At 40.8% G+C, this 22229-nt stretch overlaps 1 protein-coding gene across 1 annotated transcript in view; it reads left to right on the top strand.

Moving 5' to 3' along the window:
* The window catches only part of WASF2 (WASP family member 2), a 69877-nt gene that overhangs the window by 32995 nt on the left and 14653 nt on the right, over positions 1–22229 (top strand). The window contains exons 2-3 of the mRNA XM_069479641.1: positions 15672–15844; positions 22028–22162. Of these exons, the coding sequence (XP_069335742.1) occupies positions 15715–15844; positions 22028–22162 (265 nt within the window). The 5' untranslated portion in view covers positions 15672–15714. The remainder of the gene's footprint in view (positions 1–15671; positions 15845–22027; positions 22163–22229) is intronic.

Raw genomic sequence — 22229 nt, 5'->3', positions numbered from 1 at the left:
TAACCTGGAGAACTGCCAGGAATCTTAATTCTAAAACAGAGGTTGAACTTGTGCTATTTAGATTGGGTTATCTTCCCTCAGGAAACAGTACTGTAAGATTGGAGGTCCAGATACCCTCTTTTTTTTTTTTTTTTTTGAGACAGAGTCTCACTCTGTTGCCCAGGCTAGAGTGAGTGCCGTGGCGTCAGCCTAGCTCACAGCAACCTCAAACTCCTGAGCTCAAGGGATCCTCCTGTCTCAGCCTCCCGAGTAGCTGGGACTACAGGCATGCACCACCATGCCCGGCTAATTTTTTCTATATATATTTTTAGCTGTCCATATAATTTCTTTCTCTTTTTAGTAGAGATGGGGTCTCGCTCTTGCTCAGGCTGGTCTCGAACTCCTGAGCTCAAACGATCCGCCCACCTCGGCCTCCCAGAGTGCTAGGATTACAGGCGTGAGCCACCGCGCCCGGCCCAGATACCTTCTTTATCCTTTCCTTTGTGAGGGCCAAAGCACAAGAGCCACTAACTGACTTCATTCATTTGATAAACATTTATTGAACATTCTCTTGATACTTAACATGGTGGTAGGCACTAGGATTAGAGATGACTCATAGCACCAGCCTCAGAGAACTTACAGTCCAGTGGGAGAACAAGTTAGAAAATCAGTCATTTTAATCCAGTGCAATGGTACAGTCGTGGACAATGTGTCATGGAAACTTAGAGACCCACTGTGGCATGTGGGAGGGGAGACACCACCTTTGGGGCAAGGCCCATCAAGAAATATTTCACTTAAGCCTCAATCTTGTAAAACCTCGGAAGTTGGTGGAGGTTGTGGTGGGTGGTCAGATTTGAACAAAAGTATGGAGGTAAGAGAGAACGTGATACAATATGGAGCCATGAGAAGGTATGTAGGACTGCAGAGAAGAGCGTGTGTGTATGAGAATCTCAGGAGATGAGACGGGAGCTAAAGGGGCCGTATTTGAATGACCTTTTCTACTTTCCTAGATGAAAGGGATTATCAGTGGAAGTGTTCTCATTCATACACTGTTAGGTGTTTAGTGTTTCTCCTACTATTGTCTCTTGAGTAACTTGAGTTTTACCATGTTTTATTTCTTTGATTTGCTCTTTTTATGATGCCCGAATTTGGAGCCCTCTTTCTTTTTATTCTTTAGGTGATTCCTCTTTGAGTACCATCTAGTCAAACTCCACATACAAGCATTGTGGAATGGATGATGCATTGCTTTTAAGGCAGCTTGGAAGGAGGAGGATTTAAATGACCTTCAAAGACTAATGTCAGGCCCCCATGTCAGTGTCACTGCAATTCATGCATGCATAGAGAGTGGGAAAGCGGACTTAATTATGGAGGAGGGGAATTGTAACCCTGCTTGAATGGGTAGTTGAAAGTCCTGGGTCCGCCCCTAAGCCTCAAAAAAGGACTTTCTTATATTTGCTGCCAAGAGGTCAGAGGGAGAGTGCACATAAATAGCATCCTTCCTCTGGGGTGTGTGGGCCAATCTTATTCTTTTACTTCCACAGGTGCAGAATAGGTTCACCAAATAGTATTCTGATCTCCGTTGAACAGAATTTGGCATCTTATTGTCCTTCTCCAGAAAATCAATCCCTTTAAAGCATGGAACATGGCAATTTTAGGCCAGCGGGCATTTAAAGACACCTTTTTAACTTTCAAGGGCTTGGCCTAATAAGATATATTTTGTACAAAAATACCAGTGTTATCAAGATGAGACTTGAATGATTTAGATTTTGCAGTGGGCTTAATTTTAGCTGCTAGTGCACCTTTTACCTGTGCAATTACTTCTTGTTGTCTTTTAATGGTGCTGTCCTTCTGGGGCACTGTGATCATCATCAGATACCAGGCTCCATCCCTTCTGCTAACCTTTGGTAACTGTTCAGAATCCACTAGTGTTTGGAATGAGGGAACCCACAGCAACCCATGTCACTGTCCTTTTAGACCAAAAAACAACTTTCCATAGTTAGGCTGGAGGACAGCAGAAGCCACCCTTATATAGTCAGGAACTGCTCTGACATGGCTACAATCGAATAACCAAAGGAGTTGGTCACAGCCTCCTTCATTTCATTAATTTGTTTAGCAAAATGGTATCAGTGAGACTGAGGTGCACCTTTGGCTTGTTAATACCAGGTCTGAACAGGAAAATCTATTTCAGAGAAATCCTTGAGAGTTGCTGAAAACACATGATACCTGTTAATACTTTAAATAGAACTTTTCTACTTTGGAGCGAAATTGTATAAACATGGCTGAGTTGTTACCTTTATAACATATATATTCATATAGTTCTTGCTATTTCTGAGGTTTGGAAAAAGTTCTGTGTTCATGTAAATATAATTTAATTTTTGTAAATATATTCATATCTTAACACTCATTAATAGATGTTGGTAGGAGGTAGAAAAACAAAGCTCAATCTTAATTCCTCCTCTATGTAAGCCTCTTCCCTCCATTCTAGTGGACATTCTTTAGTGCTCAGAGGTGGCAGAGCCCATTTTCAAAGAGACTTAGCTGTGCAATTTATTTACCATTGGTCACCAAGAAAGAATAAAAACCAAAGAACCAGATGGCTACTGAGGGAAAATATTATAACAGCAAACTTGAGGGGCTAGAGACCAAAGAGCAAGAAGAATGCTTGGGGGGTGGTCCCAGGTAACTATGATTGATAGTACAACAGAAATTAGGTTATTTAGGCTGCTGTACCAAAGACATTCTTCTAACAAATTTTGTCTTGGGATTGTCTTTCCAAGTAAAGTTTTTATGATGACCGGAATGCCACAGAATTCATCTCCAGGCTTTTTGTCCCACTAAGGCATTAGAATTTAAAACAGACCCTTTAACATGATTTATAGCACACAAGAAATAATACCAGTTCAGTTTGGGCAGGTGGGATTTAATTACCCCTCTCTGTGGAAGTGGGGCTGTTCCCACCAAAATTGTTTGTAGGTGAAACCACAACAAAGATCCAGAAAGTACGGTTTTATGTATGTGTCAGTATAAATATATATATATATATATAATTTTTTTTAAAAGAGACATCAGTTTCTTGCATTTTTCTAATGTCAAAGGTTAATTTAAAATATTAATGCTTAAAAGATTAATTTAAGATATTAAATCTAGGCAAAAAGACATGTACATATTGTAATTACCCCCTTTTTACAATTAAAGTAATTGGATTATATTTAACAAGCTATTTACATTTAATAATTAAAAAAGACTTATCTTTTCAGTATTCCCTGTATGCAGAAAGAGATGAGGGAAAACTCACTTCTGATGTAATTATCTTGACTTGGGCTAAATAGGAAAAACAACTGTGTTTTTTAGAAAAAGGGTCAGAACAATATTACATTAAAATATATGTATATAGTTTAGAGATTACCCATAGGAATGTGTTTTGGTTCGTTGTAAAAGAAGATGAAAGATTAGGTGCTTTAACAAAAAAAAAGTCCCTGATGACATGATTTGATGAGTTGAACAGTGAACAGAGAATGAATTGATTCTCAGGGACCCTGTGGATAAAAGTAACCAGTCAGAAGTGATAGAACCCCAAATGCCTAGCCACTTGAAAACAGGGGTTTGTTTGAAAAGCAATAGTATCTGAACATGTTATCTGAAGCTGGCACTTTAAATAAGCCAGTGTTTATGTTTAAAGTAAAAGATGTGAAGCCCCTGAGCAGCTGGCTAAAACTGGATGTAGAGAGGGAGAAAGCAGTGTGTTATCCTCATTAACACCATTTCAATTCCAGGGTAAATATGTCAGGAAGGCTTTCTTAAGTTAGCATGCAGTCTTTTTTCAAGGGGGAAGAAACTATTCTGGGGTTTGGTGGCACTTGTGTATGAAGATGAGAAGTATGGGCATACAGTTTTTTGAAGAGTCAGTGTGGTCTCATAGAAAGAGCATGAACTTTGGACACAGATGGACCTGGGTTTAAAAGCTATCTGTGTGACTTTGATAAAGTTAAGGGACCACTCTGAGTTTTAGCTTTCTCATCTGTAAAGCCAGAATACTACTACTTAACTTGGAGAATTGTTTTGAGCATTATAGATACTCAAGAAAATGTGAATAAATATCTGGCACATTTTAGGAATTTAACAAATGTTTATTGAGCAGACACTATAGGATACAAAGAAGTGTTAAGAATCTCACCCTTGTCTCCAGATAGCTGCTGTTGCTACTACTACTTCTGTTAGGTTTAAAGATATTTTGTTTTTCAATTCCTTTACTCAAAGAGTTGTAAACTCCGAAAATCTGTGCTACAAAATAGAATGTAGTGACTGCCATAGAGAGGTTCAGCGTACCTCTTTGGCACTTTTAGAGAGGAAGAAATGAATTCAGACTAGAAGAGTTGTGGAAAATGTCTTAGAAGTGGTGACATTTGCCTTGGGCCTTTAAGATGAAAGCGGTTTTTTGTTTGTTTGTTTTTAAAAAGAAATACCGTAATCCAGATAATATTCTCTTTGAGACTGTTTTCCTTTCAAAGTACATAAAGTGAAAATACTGGATTGACTCTTGACTGTGATTTGGAAGACTGATACCCTTTGTCTTAATCCTTAATAATTTGCATAATGTAAGCAGAGGTCATCCATCTTTCTCTTTATTTGTCTCCTGGAGAGCCTGTCTCAGAAGGTAAGAGGCCCACCCACTACTTGGCCTCCACTGAGACCAAATAAGAGAAGACCAATTAGGAGAGCTCTTGTGTAATGTTCATTGTTGTTTAATTTGACCTGCTCTCCTTAGATTATTCCATTACCACTAGGAAGTGAGTCCAAACAAACTCAGCATTCCTTTGAATTAGTAATAATGAGAGCTGTCAATTACCGAGTACCTGTTGGGTGCTAGGTACCCTCTGGAAGCCTTACATAATGTTATTTCATCTCATGCTTAGAACTGTCCTATGTGGTAGGTTTTATTTTTCCCATTTTATAGATGACACTCTAGAGAGATTAACCAATCTAAGGTCTTATAGCTAGTGGCTCAAGGCATCCTTGCTTTCCTTGACTGAACATGCCTCTGGGTTTACCAAGCTATATTGATTTGTGTGTGTGTGTGTGTGTGTGTGTGTGTGTTTAAAGAGACTGGGTCTTGCTGATTTGTCCAGGCTGGCTTTGAACTCCTGGGCTCAAGTGATCCTCCCATCTTAGCCTCTTGAGTAGCTAGGATTATAGGTGTGTTCCACCACACCTGGCTAATTTTATTTTTTTAGAAACAGTGTCTCGCTATGTTGCCCAGGCTGATCTCAAACTCCTGGGCAATCCTTCTGCCTCAGCCTCCTGAATAGCTGGGATGGAAAGACCTCTTAAAGACTACTTTGTCCGTCCTCTCATGTTATTAAAAAATGTATTTCAAAATATATTTCAGCCAGGCACTGCTGCACGCCTGTGTAGTCCAAGCTACTTGGAAGACTGAGGCAGGAAGACTGCTTGAGCCCAGGAGTTTGAGGCTGTAGTGTGCTATGATTGCACTTGTGAATAGCCACTGCACTCCAACCTGAGCAACCTAGCGAGACTCTCCCTTTAAAAAAGTATATATATTTCATTGATTCTGAGATGTACAATTTTCCCCACATTTTAACATCTCCTGAATCATGATGCATTTTACAACAATGGCATGTAGATTTGATGAAATATGGTAGAAGCGCATTGGAATTGTGACTTTTCCATAAATATTAGTGGTAGAGTTCAAGACTTCTTTTTATTATATTACCTCTCCTTGGAAAACCTTCACCTCTTTAGTCTTTACATCCAGATTCTACCTAGTTCAGATCTTTGTTTCAGGAAGTCTGTTTAGTCTCTTCAGTTCACAGTGATCTTTTCATCCTTTCTATTGTCATCATTGACTGCATCATTCATTTGATAATAGAGCTTCTATTTATTCGATATTTGGTTACTTAGCTGTGGTTTTATCTGTCTCCTCAACTAAATTATAAGTTCTTGGAGTCCAGGGAGAGAATTTATTCTTCTTTGTGTCTTCTAGTGTCTACTTGATAAATATTCATTGATTGATAAGGGTACTATAATTAATAGTTAACCATTAATACAACCTGAGACTTAAGATAGTATTATATAAAGAGAACCACATATAAAACATTTAGAACAGTGCAAGTGCTAGATGCATGTTAGCTATTCTACTAGTACCACCACCACTACTATTACTACAATTACTAATACTGCTATTTTAATTATCTATTCTGTGCCAGGCACTGTGCTAAGCATTTTATCCATGGGTTATTCCATTTTTCTTCACAATAACCTTACAAACTAGGAATCATTATGTTAATTTAACAGGCTAGGAAGAAGACTGAGAGCTGAGACTGTTTGTCAAAGTCTCAAAACTAAAATATGGCAGTGGTGGAGTGAAACCCACACTCTGGTCAAGCTTGGTAAATTTTCCGTATATGCTTGATAAGAATGTTCATGTTGTTGATGCAATTATACATATACATATATATATAATTCAAATTTAATAATCCTTATTAATTTTCATTCATATTTTTTAGGCTTTAAGAGATAGCTATGTCTCTTAAAGTTCATGCCCTTGCGGCTCTGCCCCACTGCTTATTAGATTTTGAAGGCTTTGGTAACTGCCTAGTAAACTGAGGGTAGAAGGGAAAGAATAAGTACTTATTTTTCCTTCTGCTCAAGGACTTTTCCTTATAAATCCTATGTTGTGAGTGGTGACTAGACCTTGTGAGAGGAAGTAGATGTACAGCTGCCCTTTGCTCTGACTCTGAGTCAGCTGCTGGCGGCTTGGCTGTTAGTGACAGATGTGTGTGTAACACTTTTTCAGGAATGAATTCTTGTTACAGCTGGCAGAATAGAATAGTTGATATGGAATTGCATGGCAGTTTGCTCCATAATTCCACTCCCTGTTGCTCAGATGTAGTTGTGATTGCTAGGTCTCTCCCCTCACTTAAGTTGGTATATTAACAGTCGCATGTCTGGACTGCTGCTTCTGCCTGCTCCATGACCACACGGTGTGTTTGTATATTGCCCTGAGCTGTCAGCAAAATATTTTGCTGAATTTTCTTTTTTGTTGTTGCTCTGCAACCTTCTTTTCCCTGGCCTTTCTCAGTTGTGTAAAGTCAGTTTCTTTTTTGGCCTTTCCATCCCAGAGAGGGAGCAATTACTGCAGAGAGAAGCTTGAAATAAGAAGTGAGGCATAGGCCAGGCGCGGTAGCTCATGCCTGTAATCCTAGCACTCTGGGAGGCCGAGGCAGGAGGATCACTCGAGGTCAGGAGTTCGAGACTAGCCTGAGCAAGAGCGAGGCCCCATCTCTACTAAAAATAGAAAGAAATTATATGGACAGCTAAAAATATATATAGAAAAAATTAGTGGGGCATGGTGGCGCATACCTGTAGTCCCAGCTACTTGGGAGGCTGAGGCAGAAGGATCACTTGAGCCCAGGAGTTTGAGGTTGCTGTGAGCTAGGCTGACACCACAGCACTCTAGTCCGGGCACCAGAGTGAGACTCTGTCTCAAAAAAAAAAAGTGAGGCATCACAGAGATTAAAACGAATGGTTAGGCAGCTGGCCAGTTGAAATGAGACTTACTCAGTGCCTGATGTGCAATTCACCTCTGATTACCTCTTTTCCACCCCCCCATTTTCAAACCTGCCACTGCATCTAATCCACCAGTGGGTACTCCAGTGCCTTGTCCAAAGGGAGTTTAATCTAGTACAGTACTCATTGCTACTTGTAAGAGCCAAGAAAGAAAGATTACAGCCTAGCACCATCCTCTCCATCCCTGAGTAGGGTGGTAAAATGAGATTAGACCCTTCCATAAAAACCAACTGTATGTTCACATATGGCATTGGACTTTGGCTCTCCATTTGTCTGGTAGTCTAGAACACATGCCCAGGTTTGGCTTCCTCCCAGGTTCTTGGAGAGGAACGCCTTTTGTATCTATCGTCTTATCTCAAATTTTTGATCACCACCAACTGGAGATCATTCTCTTCTGTTGTTGACTATAAATAAGAAAGGAAGCATTTAAATATGAAGAGTACTTTATTGGGGTTTGTGTGAGTTATTGATGTATTTCTAGTAATCTTGTGAACTAATTGTTGAGGTTTGATAATTTGCGTGTGGATATTTGTTTTTTTCAGAGCAGTTTAGTTGTTTCGTGTTAAACTCCTGTGCGAATTTCATGCTCAATTGATGACTATGATTGAAAGAAATCTGGTACCCATAAATGTTAAGGGTAAGAATTTTCCATTAATGAGTAAAATTATTCATAATCTCTATCCAATCAAAGTAAAAGTAAGCCCATTTAGATGGATAGTTTGAAGTATTGCAAACCATGTCATTTTCATGATATGGGTTGTGCTAGAAATTGGCATTAGATTGGGAAAATAAAATGAACTTTGTAACTGAAAGTCATCAATGACAACATTGTAGATCCTGTATAAGCGGACCCATAACAGGGAATTGGGCCAAGATGGAGATACAAGAAATACTTTATGCAGATAAATCTTTTCTTCCGACCTCAGAATACTTTGTAAACAAAATCTCAGTTTTATGTAGCATCTCTCAAGGATTTTTTAGTGTAGCTCACAGCTGGACTAGAGAGGGATGAATTGAAATTTTATCCCCAATTGCCAGTCATCATTAGACTAAGAACTAGAATCCAGGTTTCCATCTCACAGTTTAAATATAATTTCTTTTGGACAACCAGATGGATCCTACTAAAAAGAGAGACTAATTTTGGCCAGTTAGAAAGCAGTTTTCTATAGAAAAGTTGATAGTAGAAGAAACCAATTTTGAAGGTAAAAGTGATCCCCCCATTTTTAGTTTTAAGAACGAAGTGCTGATTAGAACCTGAAGAGTAATAAAAGTAAGAACAAAAGGTGGTATTGCCCCCAAAAGGTAATCGAAAGTTACTGAATTACCAGATGTGAATGGTCCTTGATAGATGTATATATTGTCCTCAAGGAGTTTAAGACACTGGAGTTTAGAAGTCTAGTTTTCCTGGGCTGCTATCTCAAAGCCAAATCAAGACAAGAAGAACCTTACATTGATTGAATGTAGGCCCAGAGTTCGTGTTATTCCTTTATGAAATTGGAAATTTCTTCTGGTTATAGATCACAAGTAAGCTGTTTTTCTTGGTTCTCACAGTCGGATACTTTCTCTCTCTACCCTAAGAGTTCCATTTCTGTCCTACTTGCTCATTTGGACATTGTTTTAGTGACCTAAACACATTTGTCAGTAATTCCTTGTGTTTGGAGACAGTCTGGTTATATTTGTCAGTTCAGCCCCACCCTGTATTTCAACAGGAAGTGGGTGGGTGCTTAAGCCTATAATGAAGCATTCCTTCTTGTAGTTTCTGCATTATAGTGAGGACTGCTATATGCAACAGTAAATTCATACTTTAAACATTTTAGTATGCAGACTTAGATTACAGTAGGACCATATATTGTCTATCATTTTGAAGTCAAATGATTATTCAACTTTTCAATTGAAATTCTTGAACCCTGTTGAATGCATATTATTTGACATAAAGAAATTTGTCTCTTGAAAGAGGAAACTATAAACCTCTTCTCATATGCCCCCATCCAATGCGCTGTTAACTATAGAACAGTGGGAAATGCTGAAGTGAAAGCAGAAGTCCTAATTGGCACACATGCAACATCCCCACATGTTCCATCCCCTGCTACTGCTGATCAGCGTTTTGGGGGGATGTTTCAAAGAGGAACTGCCTCGAGAAGCATTTCTGTTGTGATGGTTATTGCTCAGATATACTTGCTATTTGGATGTGACCATAGAAATCTGCAGGTGTTATCAGTAACCTTGGCTCTAAATGCAGCATTGTTTGTTTGTTTATCATAAACAGCTAGTAATAAACACCATCTCCAGAATGAGCAGTCATCTGTCTTCTGTCCTGGTAATAACAGGAATTCAGAGTGTGGGGTACAGATGAGTGCCTCCTACTTCCTCCCTCTCACAGGCAGCCCTCCCTTATTACCTTCCTCCCACCCCCACCTCACCCCACCTACCCCGGGCTGTTGGGAGCAGAGTTGTGGGAGTTCAGAAAGTAGAGTGGATGTCACAGTCTCTTTTTGACTTTACACTGACCAAATATGGTATATAAATATTCCATAACTTCCACTATATAGACTTAAAGAATCTCACTGTTTGAGGGGAACTCACAGAGCCGCAACCAGTTTTCATTTCAAAGCATGAATCCCATAGTGGCACTGACAGTCCAGGCTTATCAGTATACTGCCAGGCCATGGCTAGGAAGGGATGCTTAAAGTCTTTTATTTGTTTTCAGATACATTCTCCAGTCCCTTAGGCTGAAACTAGCAAGGGGTAAAGACGGGGATTGCGGCTGGGTCTGGCCTAGATGTCTGGAACTGGTCCAAAAGTGAATTTTTCCTTTGACTTCTTTGGGTAGCCAACTCCCAGATCAATCTAGGAGCCTCTTAGGGAGTATAAATAACTTAACCCTAGGGCTGTGTCTGAAACTTCTTGGGCCATTCTAGATTCCACCTGTCCTGGTAACTAGATGAACATAGACCTGGAGAAGGGGCTTGCTTGATTCATGGCCATTAATCCACCCCTCTCTATAGTCCCCAAACTTGCCTCCGATCTTGTGTTCAGAATGCAAGTTGATGTTGGCTGAGTGAGGAAGTTATGTCAGCTTGAAACAAATCCAGAAATTTCAGAGCTGGGAAGCTTCTTAAAGATCATTTAGCTTAGTCCCTTTATTTTGCAGAACAGGAGACTAAAGCCCAGAGTGAGACTTACAGCATCTTTGATATAGAAGGCATTGTAGATGTCATCCAGTCTGATCTTCCAACACCTTATACTCTAGAAATTTCTCCCCCAACATGCCTGATTAGCTGGTCATCCAGAGGATGGGGGCTGGAGGAACTCATGACCTTATCTAAAGAGAACCCATTCTACTATAGGACAGTTCCAATTAAAAGGAACTAGGTAAATTGAAATCTGCTTCCCTGTAACTTTTATCTTCTCAGCGATTCTAATTTAATTCTATGTGACATCCCCAAGGTAAGGCCTCAAATCCCCAAATTAGCAAATACCACATAGCATATAATTTCCCTAATCAAGTAAAGGATGACTGAAAGAGACCTTCACTGATTCCATAAAGACAGGGCACTCCACTCTTTCATGTATTTAGAATTTTTTTTTTTTTCTTGAGGCAAGGTCTTACTCTGTTGCCTAGGCTAGAGCTCAGTGGCATCATTATAGCTCACTGCAGCCTCAAACTTCCAGGCTCAAGCAGTCCTCCTGGCTCAGCGTCTCGAGTAGCTAGGACTATAGGTGCATACCACCATGCCTGGCCAATTTTTGTATTTTTTGTGGAGACACGGTCTTGCTATGTTGCTCAGGTTGGTTTTGAACTCCTAGTTTTAAGCGATCCTCCTGCCTTGGCCTCCTAAAATTTATTTTTCTACCTCAGAACCACTACTTCATTGGTTTTCTTCACTTTCTTTTCATTTCTGTCACTGGCATTAGCATTTAGCTCTTTTCATGACACTTAATAAGGAAACATACATTTTATCACTTTGTGAGTATAACTGTACAAAACTATAAGGAGAGGCTGGGCGCAGTGGCTCATGCCTGTAATCCTAGCACTCTGGGAGGCCGAGGCAGGTGGACTGTTTGAGCTCAGGAGTTCGAGACCAGCCTGAGCAAGAGCGAGACCCCCGTCTCTACTAAAAATAGAAAGAAATTATATGGACAGCTAAAAATATATATAGAAAAATTTAGCTGGGCATGGTGGTGCATGGCAGTAGTCCCAGCTACTCGGGAGACTGAGGCAGGAGGATTGCTCGAGCCCAGGAGTTTGAGGTTGCTATGAGCTAGGTTGATGCCACGGCACTCTAGCCTGAGCAACAGAGTGAGACTCTGTCTCAAAAAAAAAACAAAACAAACAAACAAAAAAACCTATAAGGAGAGAGCAGCAGGGCTGAAGACAAGCCTGTCTGTGGTTTCTCAGTTCATATCTGTCACCTGTGGTGTGGTAGCCTCTCCCTTCCTGCGCTCTCCTTCTCAGCCTGGGAAGAGTTTCCCAATTGGTCTTCTTACCTCTAGCCTTTTCCTGCTCAAATAAAACTTCCGTGGTTATGTTAGAATGATTTGTCTAAAATGCAAATGTGACCCTGTACTTCCTTAATTCAGTGGTTCCTGAACACTCAGTGCTCCATAAGTTTTCCAGTAAAGTGCTCCTGATGATAGAGAAGCTTTTCTCAACTAGGGTTCCATGGAAGAATTAAACCCAAATGCCATTAGGCATCCATCGTATATAATGTATTAACTTTTCTCCAGTGCATCTAAAGTAGTGCTGGTTATTTACAGTCTTCAGGATAATTGAGAAAACAGTCTCTCTGATCATTTTCTTTATTCTGTAGTTCAGATGAGGACCCCAGTTATGAGAGACTGGAGAACAGAGAGAGAGTGTATGTTGTTCAGGAGGTCTAGGACCATAGCTGGAAGCAACCTCCAGGAAAAACCCACCAAATTTTATTGAAGTCTGGAGTTTCATCTTTAAATTTTTATGTGAATATTGCATTCTACTATATAATATGTCCATGGTTAAAAGTGTTTTTAAATATTTATCAATGAATAGAATTGATTCTATAGGAAGATTTGCCCAGGGTCAGTGGAACTACATATAACTGTTTTTTAGCCTGGTAGTGGGCATTTTATATACATTATATTATTTATTGTCTCCAGCAAAATTGCCCAAGGTCACATGTTAGTAAGGTATCAGAGTCAGGGTTCTAACCCAAGTATGTCTCAACTCCCAAGCCTGAGCATTTTCTACATCTTGCAGTTAAATTGAGAGGATTAAGAGCTTGGAAGTCTTGTTGCCCATTTCTAAGTTTATCTTCACCAGAATGTAGGATTTTTTTTTTTGTTGGTCAGGTTACTATTGTGGTTCAGATCATGCATAATTCCATACGTCTTGTGCAGAAGATAACCAACTATGAATTATCTAAAGGAAAGATGAACAATGGTGGCAAGTGAGTTCATGTAACAGGGAATCTTGTCTCTTTTTAGTGGCTTTGAAACAAATTAAATGGCTTTTTAAAAAAATAGCAGATATACTTTTCTAGTTGTTTTGCCTTAATGGATATTGACATATTATTATTTCTTGAAAACTCTCTAGCTATAATGGGAGCTGACTTTTTTAGCAATTTATAGGAGCTGACTTTTTTAGAAAGAGGAAGCCATCTTGCTTTTGAAAACTTGGTTCCAGGTAAACGCCACCAAGATGACATAGAATTAACTCCATTTGTGTCTGCTTACCCAAAGCACTTGGAAAAGCATAAGTGCTAAAGTACCAAGGTGTTAGAATTTGCCCCCCAACCCCAATCTGACATTTCCTAGCCATCTGGAATCTATAGAGGGAAAGCCTGGAATGCCTTGTCAGTGGTCACATTCAACACAGAATTTCAAGGTGGTCTGGCTCTTTTAGCTCCTCTGAAAAGCTGGAACAAGTACTCCAATGATCGCTAATGGAGGGAGCCACACTGGCTGTTTCCAGTCATTCCTGCCTGTATCCCAAATATCTGGTTCTTCCAGAAAGTTTGAAATTTGGGAATCTAAGGGCATCTAGAGGATGGTATACAGAGCTGTGCAAGATTCTTTTATTTGTAACCTCCTGCCTCCTTTCTTGTTCCAAACTCTTTTCACTGCGTTACTGAAGATTGTATCTTAGTGCCTGATACCTTTTACATTAAGGAAAAGTTAAACTGGAAAGTCCAGAGTTTAGATTAGAAAACCTGTTGAGTCAAAGGGGGAACTTTGCAGAGGAATGGAATGGAAATCATTTCCTTAGACAGTAGACAAGTATTCAGGAAACACCTCTGCACCCCAAAGATAGGCACAGCTGCCACACAGTGACTATTAAGAGGAGGTTCAAAGTTATAAGCAAACAGCTGATTCTCTTGGTTCTTGGGCTGTTGCTGTTGGTGACAGGAAATCTTGTTCCCCAAGCTGCTGGCTTCCTGTTTTATTTTTACTTGTAGCAGATCAGAATGTCCATAACAAGGAGCAGTCTGTTCCAAAGGGTTCTACTCCCCCTTTGAGGCTGAAGGGTTTTTTTTTTTCCTTTTGGTCAGACAATATGTTGGTTTGCTTTTAAGATCTATGATGTTTAGTTTGATTTAAGCATTTTATATTCACAATCAACTTTTGGTGATGAGCTGGTGTTTTAAGCTTTGATGTAAGTAAACTTCTATTTTGCTTTTTTTAAAAGAGGAGTTTATAATATTGGGGGCTTGGATATGTTACCTTTATGCTTTATCTTTTCATTTAAGCAAATTTGCCATTTTTCCTAGCATAAGAACCATTAGGCCACTTTAGATTTCTTTAGTTTTACAAGATATGGAAAAAAGACTATCCCAGTGTGCCTGAACTGTAATCGTATCCATTTTGTGGAGATTAAAACCTCCTCCTATCCTTGTAAAGCTAGAAATTTGGTAATCTAAATCTAAAACAATAGCTCAGCGTGAATATGAAATGCTGGGGGATTTCCTTGGGAAAGGGGCTCAGCCGACTAGATAAAAAACAGTATCTGGGCTGAGTGTGGTGGCTCACACCTATAATCCTAGCTCTCTGGGAGGCTGAGGCAGGAGGATTGCTTGAGCCCAGGAGTTCGAGACCAGCCTGAGCAAGAGCAAGACCCTGTCTCTACTAAAAACAGAAAGGTCTCTACTAAAAATAGAAAAATTAGCACACACCTGTAATCCTAGCTACTCAGGAGGTTGAGGCAAGAGGATTGCTTGAACCCCAGGGCTTGAGGTTGCAGTCATCTATGATGACATCACTGCACTCTACCCTGGGGTGACAGAGTAAAACTGTGTCTCAAAAGAAAAAAAAAAAAAAAAAAATTATCTGGAACGTTTCCGGATCTGCTCCAGACACTTCCTGCTGTCTCGAGAGCCTTTTGGCTCAGGTGTGTTGAACCAGATGGGAGACAGAAAGGGAGATATGTGGTAGAAGAGGAAGGACGGGGGAATCTTATAGCACAGTTTACTCAGCATGTTTTGACATATTGAACACGTAAAATTTTTCTTTATATTCTTTCATTCTGTCAATTTACAGACTAACCTTAAGTAGATACTAGCAGTAGAATTTAGTTATACATTAACAATCATCCCCCCAGGAGGAACTGGCAAAGTTACGTCCTGATTTATATCAGTGAAGTCACTATTGGCATCTTGATTTCATTGTGGAGATTATTAGATAACAGAAGCTCTCTTTTGATCCTTGTAATTGATGGCCTAGAAGATGATCTGTCCTGGTAACGGACACCTCAAGGATAGGATCTATACTATCCAGTGCCTGCTGGGTGGGCTGTTTTCTAACCATGCCTTTTTGCCTCTGGGGACTCTTGGTTGGAGCAGTAGTTGTCACTTTAAGGGGTTTTTTGCTGCCTGTGTACCTCAGCCAGCAGTCACCAGTTCAGAATTGCTAAACTTATATAGCAAGTCTTCTAATAACAAACCTTAAGAAGGGTGGGGGGAGGACTTAAAAATGAAAAACAAAAAAAAAGATAGGAGGAGTGAAGATTTTTTTAAAAACTGTTTTAGATCAGAGCAAGACGACCTCCCCCCCCCACAAAAAAAAGACTCACACAGCCCTAGTGTGCCTGGAATTTGTGGTTGAGTAATACTTTCCTGTTATTTCTTTTTTAGGTTGTTTTTCATCATTCAGAACATTGCCTGAAGCAGGTCCACCATGCCGTTAGTAACGAGGAACATCGAGCCAAGGCACCTGTGCCGTCAGACGTTGCCTAGTGTTAGAAGCGAGCTGGAATGCGTGACCAACATCTCCCTGGCAAATGTCATCCGACAGCTGGGCAGCCTGAGTGAGTGCCTCCGAGAGCCTGTGCTTTGCCCTCAGGGGTCGTTGGTGCTCTTTATTTAGTTTCCTTTTCCTCTGTGTTCCTGTTTCTCCCCCATCTGCCTTCCCTAGGTAATGCAAAAATGTATCCCTCCCCAAAGAGAGGATCCTTTTTGGTATAGATTCTTCCCCTCAACCTTCTTTATCTGCCACCACCCTCTAGGTTCCCTCCCCCTCCCCCTCCACCTGCTTCAAAAGAAATCTGTGGGAAGGGTGGCAGGAAGGGCTGCAGCAAAAACTGCAGATGGAATGACAGAGCAGAATTCTCTCTGTAAAGTGGGAGGTTCACAGAGCAGTATCTTGGGTCGGGGAATGTGCCTGTAATTACATGAGCTGTTCGATGTAGCTTGACTTTCTTGAAGCCTCAAATGTGCCGATAGTCTTTATCTACCCGAGGCCCCCCCCCCCCCAACTCTTTTCTTCCCAAGGAGGAGTAAAGCAAACATGCACTCAGAGAGATTCTGGCTGACTTGTCCACCCTGGTACACATTTAATTGTGCTGCAAGCCCCCAGGTCCAAGTTCAGAGTACAAATTACTTCTGCAGTCTCTGGGGTATTAGGAGTTTTGCAAGCTGTGTGAACACACAGTGACACAAATAGTAGCTGGAGCCATTCTTCTCTAGGAGGAAGGTGGGGGTTAGCCCAGTCTGTTTTGGAGCTGAGAGAAAGCCAGCTCAACTATATATATTTTTTTAATTGGCAAGAATGAATGAGACTGCCTTGGGTGGGGTACATGCATGTGGTTTGGATTTCATTCTGAATCAAGCTGACTTTGTTTGCTTGAAGCTGAGGTATGGGAAGGGCAGATGCTTGGATTTGCTCTGCATTTGTCTAGTGCCACTCCAGCTCCCATAAGAACCTCCGTCAAAATGCCATTTTTGTGATCTTCCTTAGCAAAGGCATCTTGGTGTGAATTATTTCAGACACTTGCCCCTCCTATCGCATCACTGCCCTTAGTGAAGGCAGTGGAATATCAAGAAAGTCTGCATTCCCCCAGATAGTAATAGGCCCAGCCTTTAAAATAGGAGCCTGAGGAGACAGAGCTCTGTGACCAGATGATGTATGGAGTCTGAGACTCCTAAGCCTTCACCTAGCTCAGGGACCATCTCAGTTGATCCAGGGCTTAGGAAAACCTGGATGGGGCATTGCAAAGAAATGAAACCCTGCCAGTGTCTGTCTTATACAAAGGAACATTGACAGTAGCGCAATAGCAGTGCAGCTGACAAGCAAGCATATGAAGGCTGCAGAGAGCCTCACTGCTGCTTAAAAGCATTATTTCTACTTCTGTCTCCCTGAGAAGGCCAAATGGGTGGAAGTCAATCACATACTGTTCTTTCTCCATAGGACAAAGACCATCTAGCTAATGCTGCTGCTGCTTCTCACTCAGCAGAAGTTATGCCCTCTCACAGGTGTTTTTCCAGGGTGGTGTTGATGGATGCCATTGCTCACTCTGCCACTTGTGATCAGACCACTCCTCTCTTGAGGAAGCCAGTCTGAGGGCCAGGGTTGGTTTGTGCCTAAGGAAACAAGATTTTCTCACATTGTGGGGCTAACTGACCCTTTATTCATCCAATAAACATGTATTAAGCATATTTTATGTGCCAGATGCTGAGGGGATACAGTGGTGATAATAAATGGTCTTTGCCTTCCAGGAGCTCATAATCTACCAAGGGAGACAGAAATAAATAATTGTTAAGAGGAGAATGGGGAGAGAGTAAGAAGGGAAGTCACGTTTGTTGATTGCCTACTTTATGCCAGGTTTTGACAGGAGCTTGACATATATTATTGCTTTTTATCTTTTCAATAATCCTATGAGGGTAGGTGCTCGTATTCCCATTTTTCAGCTGAAGAAGTGAAGGCTCTGAAAAGTAAGGTAACTTGCCTAAAGAGATACAGCCAGTATTTAAACTGAGACTTCCTAAGGAATTTCTCAGCTCTGTCCCTTACTTTCTGTCTGCCATTAGTGCCCTGGTTCAGACCTTCATCGACTTTCACCAAAACTGCTGGGCACCATAGCTTGTGAGCCCGTTGTCCCAGCTTCTTGGGAGGCTGAGGTGGGAGGATCGCTTGAGCCCAGTAGCGTGAGGCTGCAGTGAGCTGTGATCACTCCACTGCACTCCAGCCTGGGCGAAAGAGTGAGGCCCCATCTTTTGGAGGGGAAAAAAAGTAAAAACAACAAAACTTTCACCTGAACTATTTTGTCCAAGCCTCCCCCTGGCCTCCTTTGTCTGATCCAGCCCCCTTAGATCTATCCCCTATACCCCTCCCAGAGTGATCTGCCTGAAACACGGATCTCATGTTTTACTTTTATAATTAGTAATTTTTGAGTTTTTAAATCTTGTAGTTTAACAAGTATTTTTACAGTAACAGTATAAATCTTAACTATTTTTCTTTCCTGTTCTTCACTATGGAATTGTCTAAGTTCTTTGGCCTAGCTCGCCAAGACCTGCCTTCCTTTCCAGCCTCATTTTCTGCAATCTGTCTTCTCCCGTTTTATAGTCTTTTTAAAAGATTCTTTTAAAATGGAAAAGGGAAAAAAGGAAGAAAGAATGAATTATCACCCACTAGTAGTTCTCCTGAGACAAGCAATGCTCTTTCACACTTCCATGCAGTACTCTTCTGTCTCCGCTGGCTGGACAGCCCTTGCCATCCTTGTCTGCCTGGCGGGCTGTAGCTGATCTTTCAAGGCCCAGCTCAGGGATCTGCTCCTCCAGATTGCGCTAAGTGCTCCTCTGAGCTCCTGTTACATGCCTATATTATTACTTATCACATTATGTTGCAAATTACATCTCTCTTTTACTAAATTAAAAATTCTTTGAAGGCAGAAATCATGTATTGTTTGTCCTCGAACCCCAGCGTCTACCTTATATAGTACCTGTCACCCAGTAGAAGCTCAGTAAATGTTTGTTGAGTGATTCATTCTTATATGTTCTCCACCATTCCATGCTGTTAGTGCAGAGACTATAGGGAAGGAAGGAATACTTTCTGTAGGGAGTTGGGGCACAGGTGGGGATAGGGAAGGTCAAGGAAAGCTTTATAGAATAGGTTACATTTGAACCAGGCCTTGAAATATGACTGGGATTTCATCTAGCAGAAAGGGGCTCAGGGAAGGGCTTATTATATGTGCTTCAGGCTCATGACCTTGGCCTCATGTGCGTTGTACTCTAGGCAGAACTGCTCAACCTAGTAGTGAAAGTCTGATTATGGAATGGATAAAGCATAAAAAACTAAAAATTCTACAGCCATGGATCGCTCTGTGACAGCACATCCAGAATTCTTATTTTCCCTCAGTACAGTGAGATTGGCATTTCACATATTAGGTTGCCATATCTTAGGAAATACAGGCACAACCAGCCAGCCAGCACTTTTGATCAGTGTTGTGGCCACCTAGGAGAGTGGAACTCCCACTTGGGTCATTAGGAGATCATGCTATGATATTGAGTTTCTAACTGACTGTAGTGGGGGTGAGGGGGCGAGGCATGCCATTGGGGAGCTCCAAGACTCCCACTCAGACTTCAACAAGAGCAGCTTCACATTTTTAAAAATCAGTTTTACCTGTTCTGCTTCCACATAACATTTCATTTGAAGAGTTCTGCTAAGGGAGACTGCTTCTGGAATATTTTGCAAAATGTGATATCTGTTGTGAATGTCCTGATGGATATTGAGTCTGCCTTGGTAATCTGAATGAGTGAAATTTAACTCTGAACAAGGTGTTTTGGTTTTCTTCTATTTAAGTATCACACTTCCGTTTTCAGAGGTTAGAATAATTTTTAGCACTTGAAGAATAGGGACTATCAAATAACTGATTGTAATTATATTTCAATTTTTCCTCTAAGCTTAAAACTTAGAGTATTTAGATATTCACACCTTAAAAGTCATCTAATGTTGAGCAATATAAGGAAGAATCTCATTGTAACAACTTGTATTTTTAGTTCATTTAATCCTTACGGTAACTTGATGAGGTAGATGTAGTTATCCCCATTTTACAGATGAGGAAACTAGGCTGAGAAATTGTGACTCACTGCAGAGTACACAGTTATAAATAGAAAGAGCTGAGACTTAAATACAGATTTTCTGATTTAAAGTTCACAGCTCCTTCTGTGGTGGCTCTAGGTCAGCCTGGGCCTGAGGTGGTGTGACCAGGGGAAGCCTTCGTATCACCTCACTTCCTCTTTAAAATAGAGATCTCATTGTTACCGGTACTGCCACTGTCACTGCCCCCTTTACTAAGGAGCAGGAAATCCTGGGTACACTCTTGGTGACCTAAGGGTAAGTTGATTTGGAATTTTCTTTTCCTCTAGAGCAGCTGGGTAGTTAACAGATATTTTTGAGCTTGGTCTATTTTCCACACAGAATGTTGCATATTGCTCTGCGTTAGCCTTCCAAACACAATTTTCCATTACCTAGATGACCATGATACAGTAAGTTTTTAGAGGACTTTAGCCATATTGTATCCAAGCATCAAATAGGATCCCCAACCTGCAGAGTAGAAATGCAGCTCATTAGCTGATTTGAGTCCTTTGAGCTCAGGAGCTTCCCATAGTTGTTTAGATCACAAAACCGTTCAGTATGCAAGGACTTGCTCCTTCCTTGATTAGAAACTCCTTATTGACTTAAATTTACCAGCAATTCAAAATCCGCAGTTGATTGGTCTTCTCCTTACTCTCCAGGTTATATTGGGAAGGTGAGCTGCAGTTCACCCTGAAGGTGCAGTTTTGGCCTTTACGACTAATTTTTTTCCCTTCAGATATGGACTATGCATAAATGTAGTTTAGAAGCTAAAAATTAGAGCCTACTTTAAATAATTCTTTTAAAAAATTATCTTTTAGTTGGGCACAGTTGCTTATGCCTGCCTTCACCTTGCAAGTAGGAAACTCAGATGGTATATTTATTCGTATGTACCACTTTTCATTCCTAGTAAGAATGTGCCTTGTGGCTTGGAATGACAATATGGAGTTAGTGTCAGATTGCTGTTATGTTTCTCTGGCTGCAAATTCTCCTTGCATTCCAGGGTTCAAAGTACAGAACTTTTTTCTTTTCTTTTTTTCTAAAAAACAAGACATTGTGGAAAGAGACCACTGGTGCATTGTTTTTCAGGGAAGGCTTGAAAGTTTCAGCTTTTGTTTCCTAAGATGTAGATTTGAAGGATTATAACCTAGAGCAAAGACTTTGAAAGTTATAGGTTATAAAACATAAGTTAACCTTTTTACCCTTAGAAAAAGTTATGTGTCTCTGCTGTGGGTTGTTGATAAGTTCAAGGCCCTTCAAAGATACTACAGCTCATCTTGGTTGTTCAGTGTACTTTTGAGGCTCCATTGAAGAAGTAATTTCTTATTTTTCATGTTAATTGTAGATACCTAGAAGGTCCTCTTAACTCCCAATCTGTTTTCCAGAACCATTTTACAAGGTGCTTTTACAGAACAGCAAGAGGCTAAGGGATATAGGCAAGTGTGTAGACTTATTATCTACTCTTCCAGGATTAATTTTTTGCATTATCCCTTTCGATTTATTTAGCCTGGTTTTTTTTTTTTTTTTTTTTTGAGACAGAGTCTCACTCTGTTGCCCGGGCTAGAGTGAGTGCCGTGGCGTCAGCCTAGCTCACAGCAACCTCAAACTCCTGGGCTTAAGTGATCCTACTGCCTCAGCCTCCCGAGTAGCTGGGACTACAGGCATGCGCCACCATGCCCGGCTAATTTTTTGTATATATATATTTTAGTTGTCCATATAATTTCTTTCTATTTTTAGTAGAGACGGAGTCTCACTCTTGTTCAGGCTGGTCTTGAACTCCTGACTTCGAGCGATCCACCCGCCTTGGCCTCCCAGAGTGCTAGGATTACAGGCGTGAGCCACCGCGCCCGGCCTATTTAGCCTGTTTTGAAGTTCATGACTGTTTAGAGTTTGCCAAGAGGGCTCTATGAGTTATAGAATATATGCAGACTGCCCTAGCTATGGAGGGGTGGAGGGTATGTCTCCATCTCCAAGAGCAAGCACCTGCATATAGTTCAAACCATCTTAGGGTTTGTGTGTGGGGGGGTGTGTGTGGCAGAGGGTGTTTTTGGGGTGGGGAATATGATCTTTAGTAGCCAGTTTTTCTGACCATTTATGTCACTTCTGTGTAGCAGTGACTTGGTTTCTTTGCTCTTTCCAGGTAAATATGCAGAGGACATTTTTGGAGAGCTCTTTACTCAGGCAAATACCTTTGCCTCTCGGGTAAGCTCCCTTGCTAAGAGGGTTGACCGACTACAAGTTAAAGTCACTCAGTTGGATCCCAAGGAAGAAGAAGGTAAGAAAGCTGAGCTCAGCATTTGCAGGCTCTGTTGAGCGGCTTCTTAGAATTTTTTCCCCTGAGT

This window comes from Eulemur rufifrons, chromosome 8 (assembly GCF_041146395.1).
Source record: "Eulemur rufifrons isolate Redbay chromosome 8, OSU_ERuf_1, whole genome shotgun sequence".
Classification (NCBI taxonomy): Eukaryota; Metazoa; Chordata; class Mammalia; order Primates; family Lemuridae; genus Eulemur; species Eulemur rufifrons.
The sequence above is the reverse complement of the archived record's forward strand: the minus strand, read 5'-3'. Positions and strand labels throughout refer to the sequence as shown.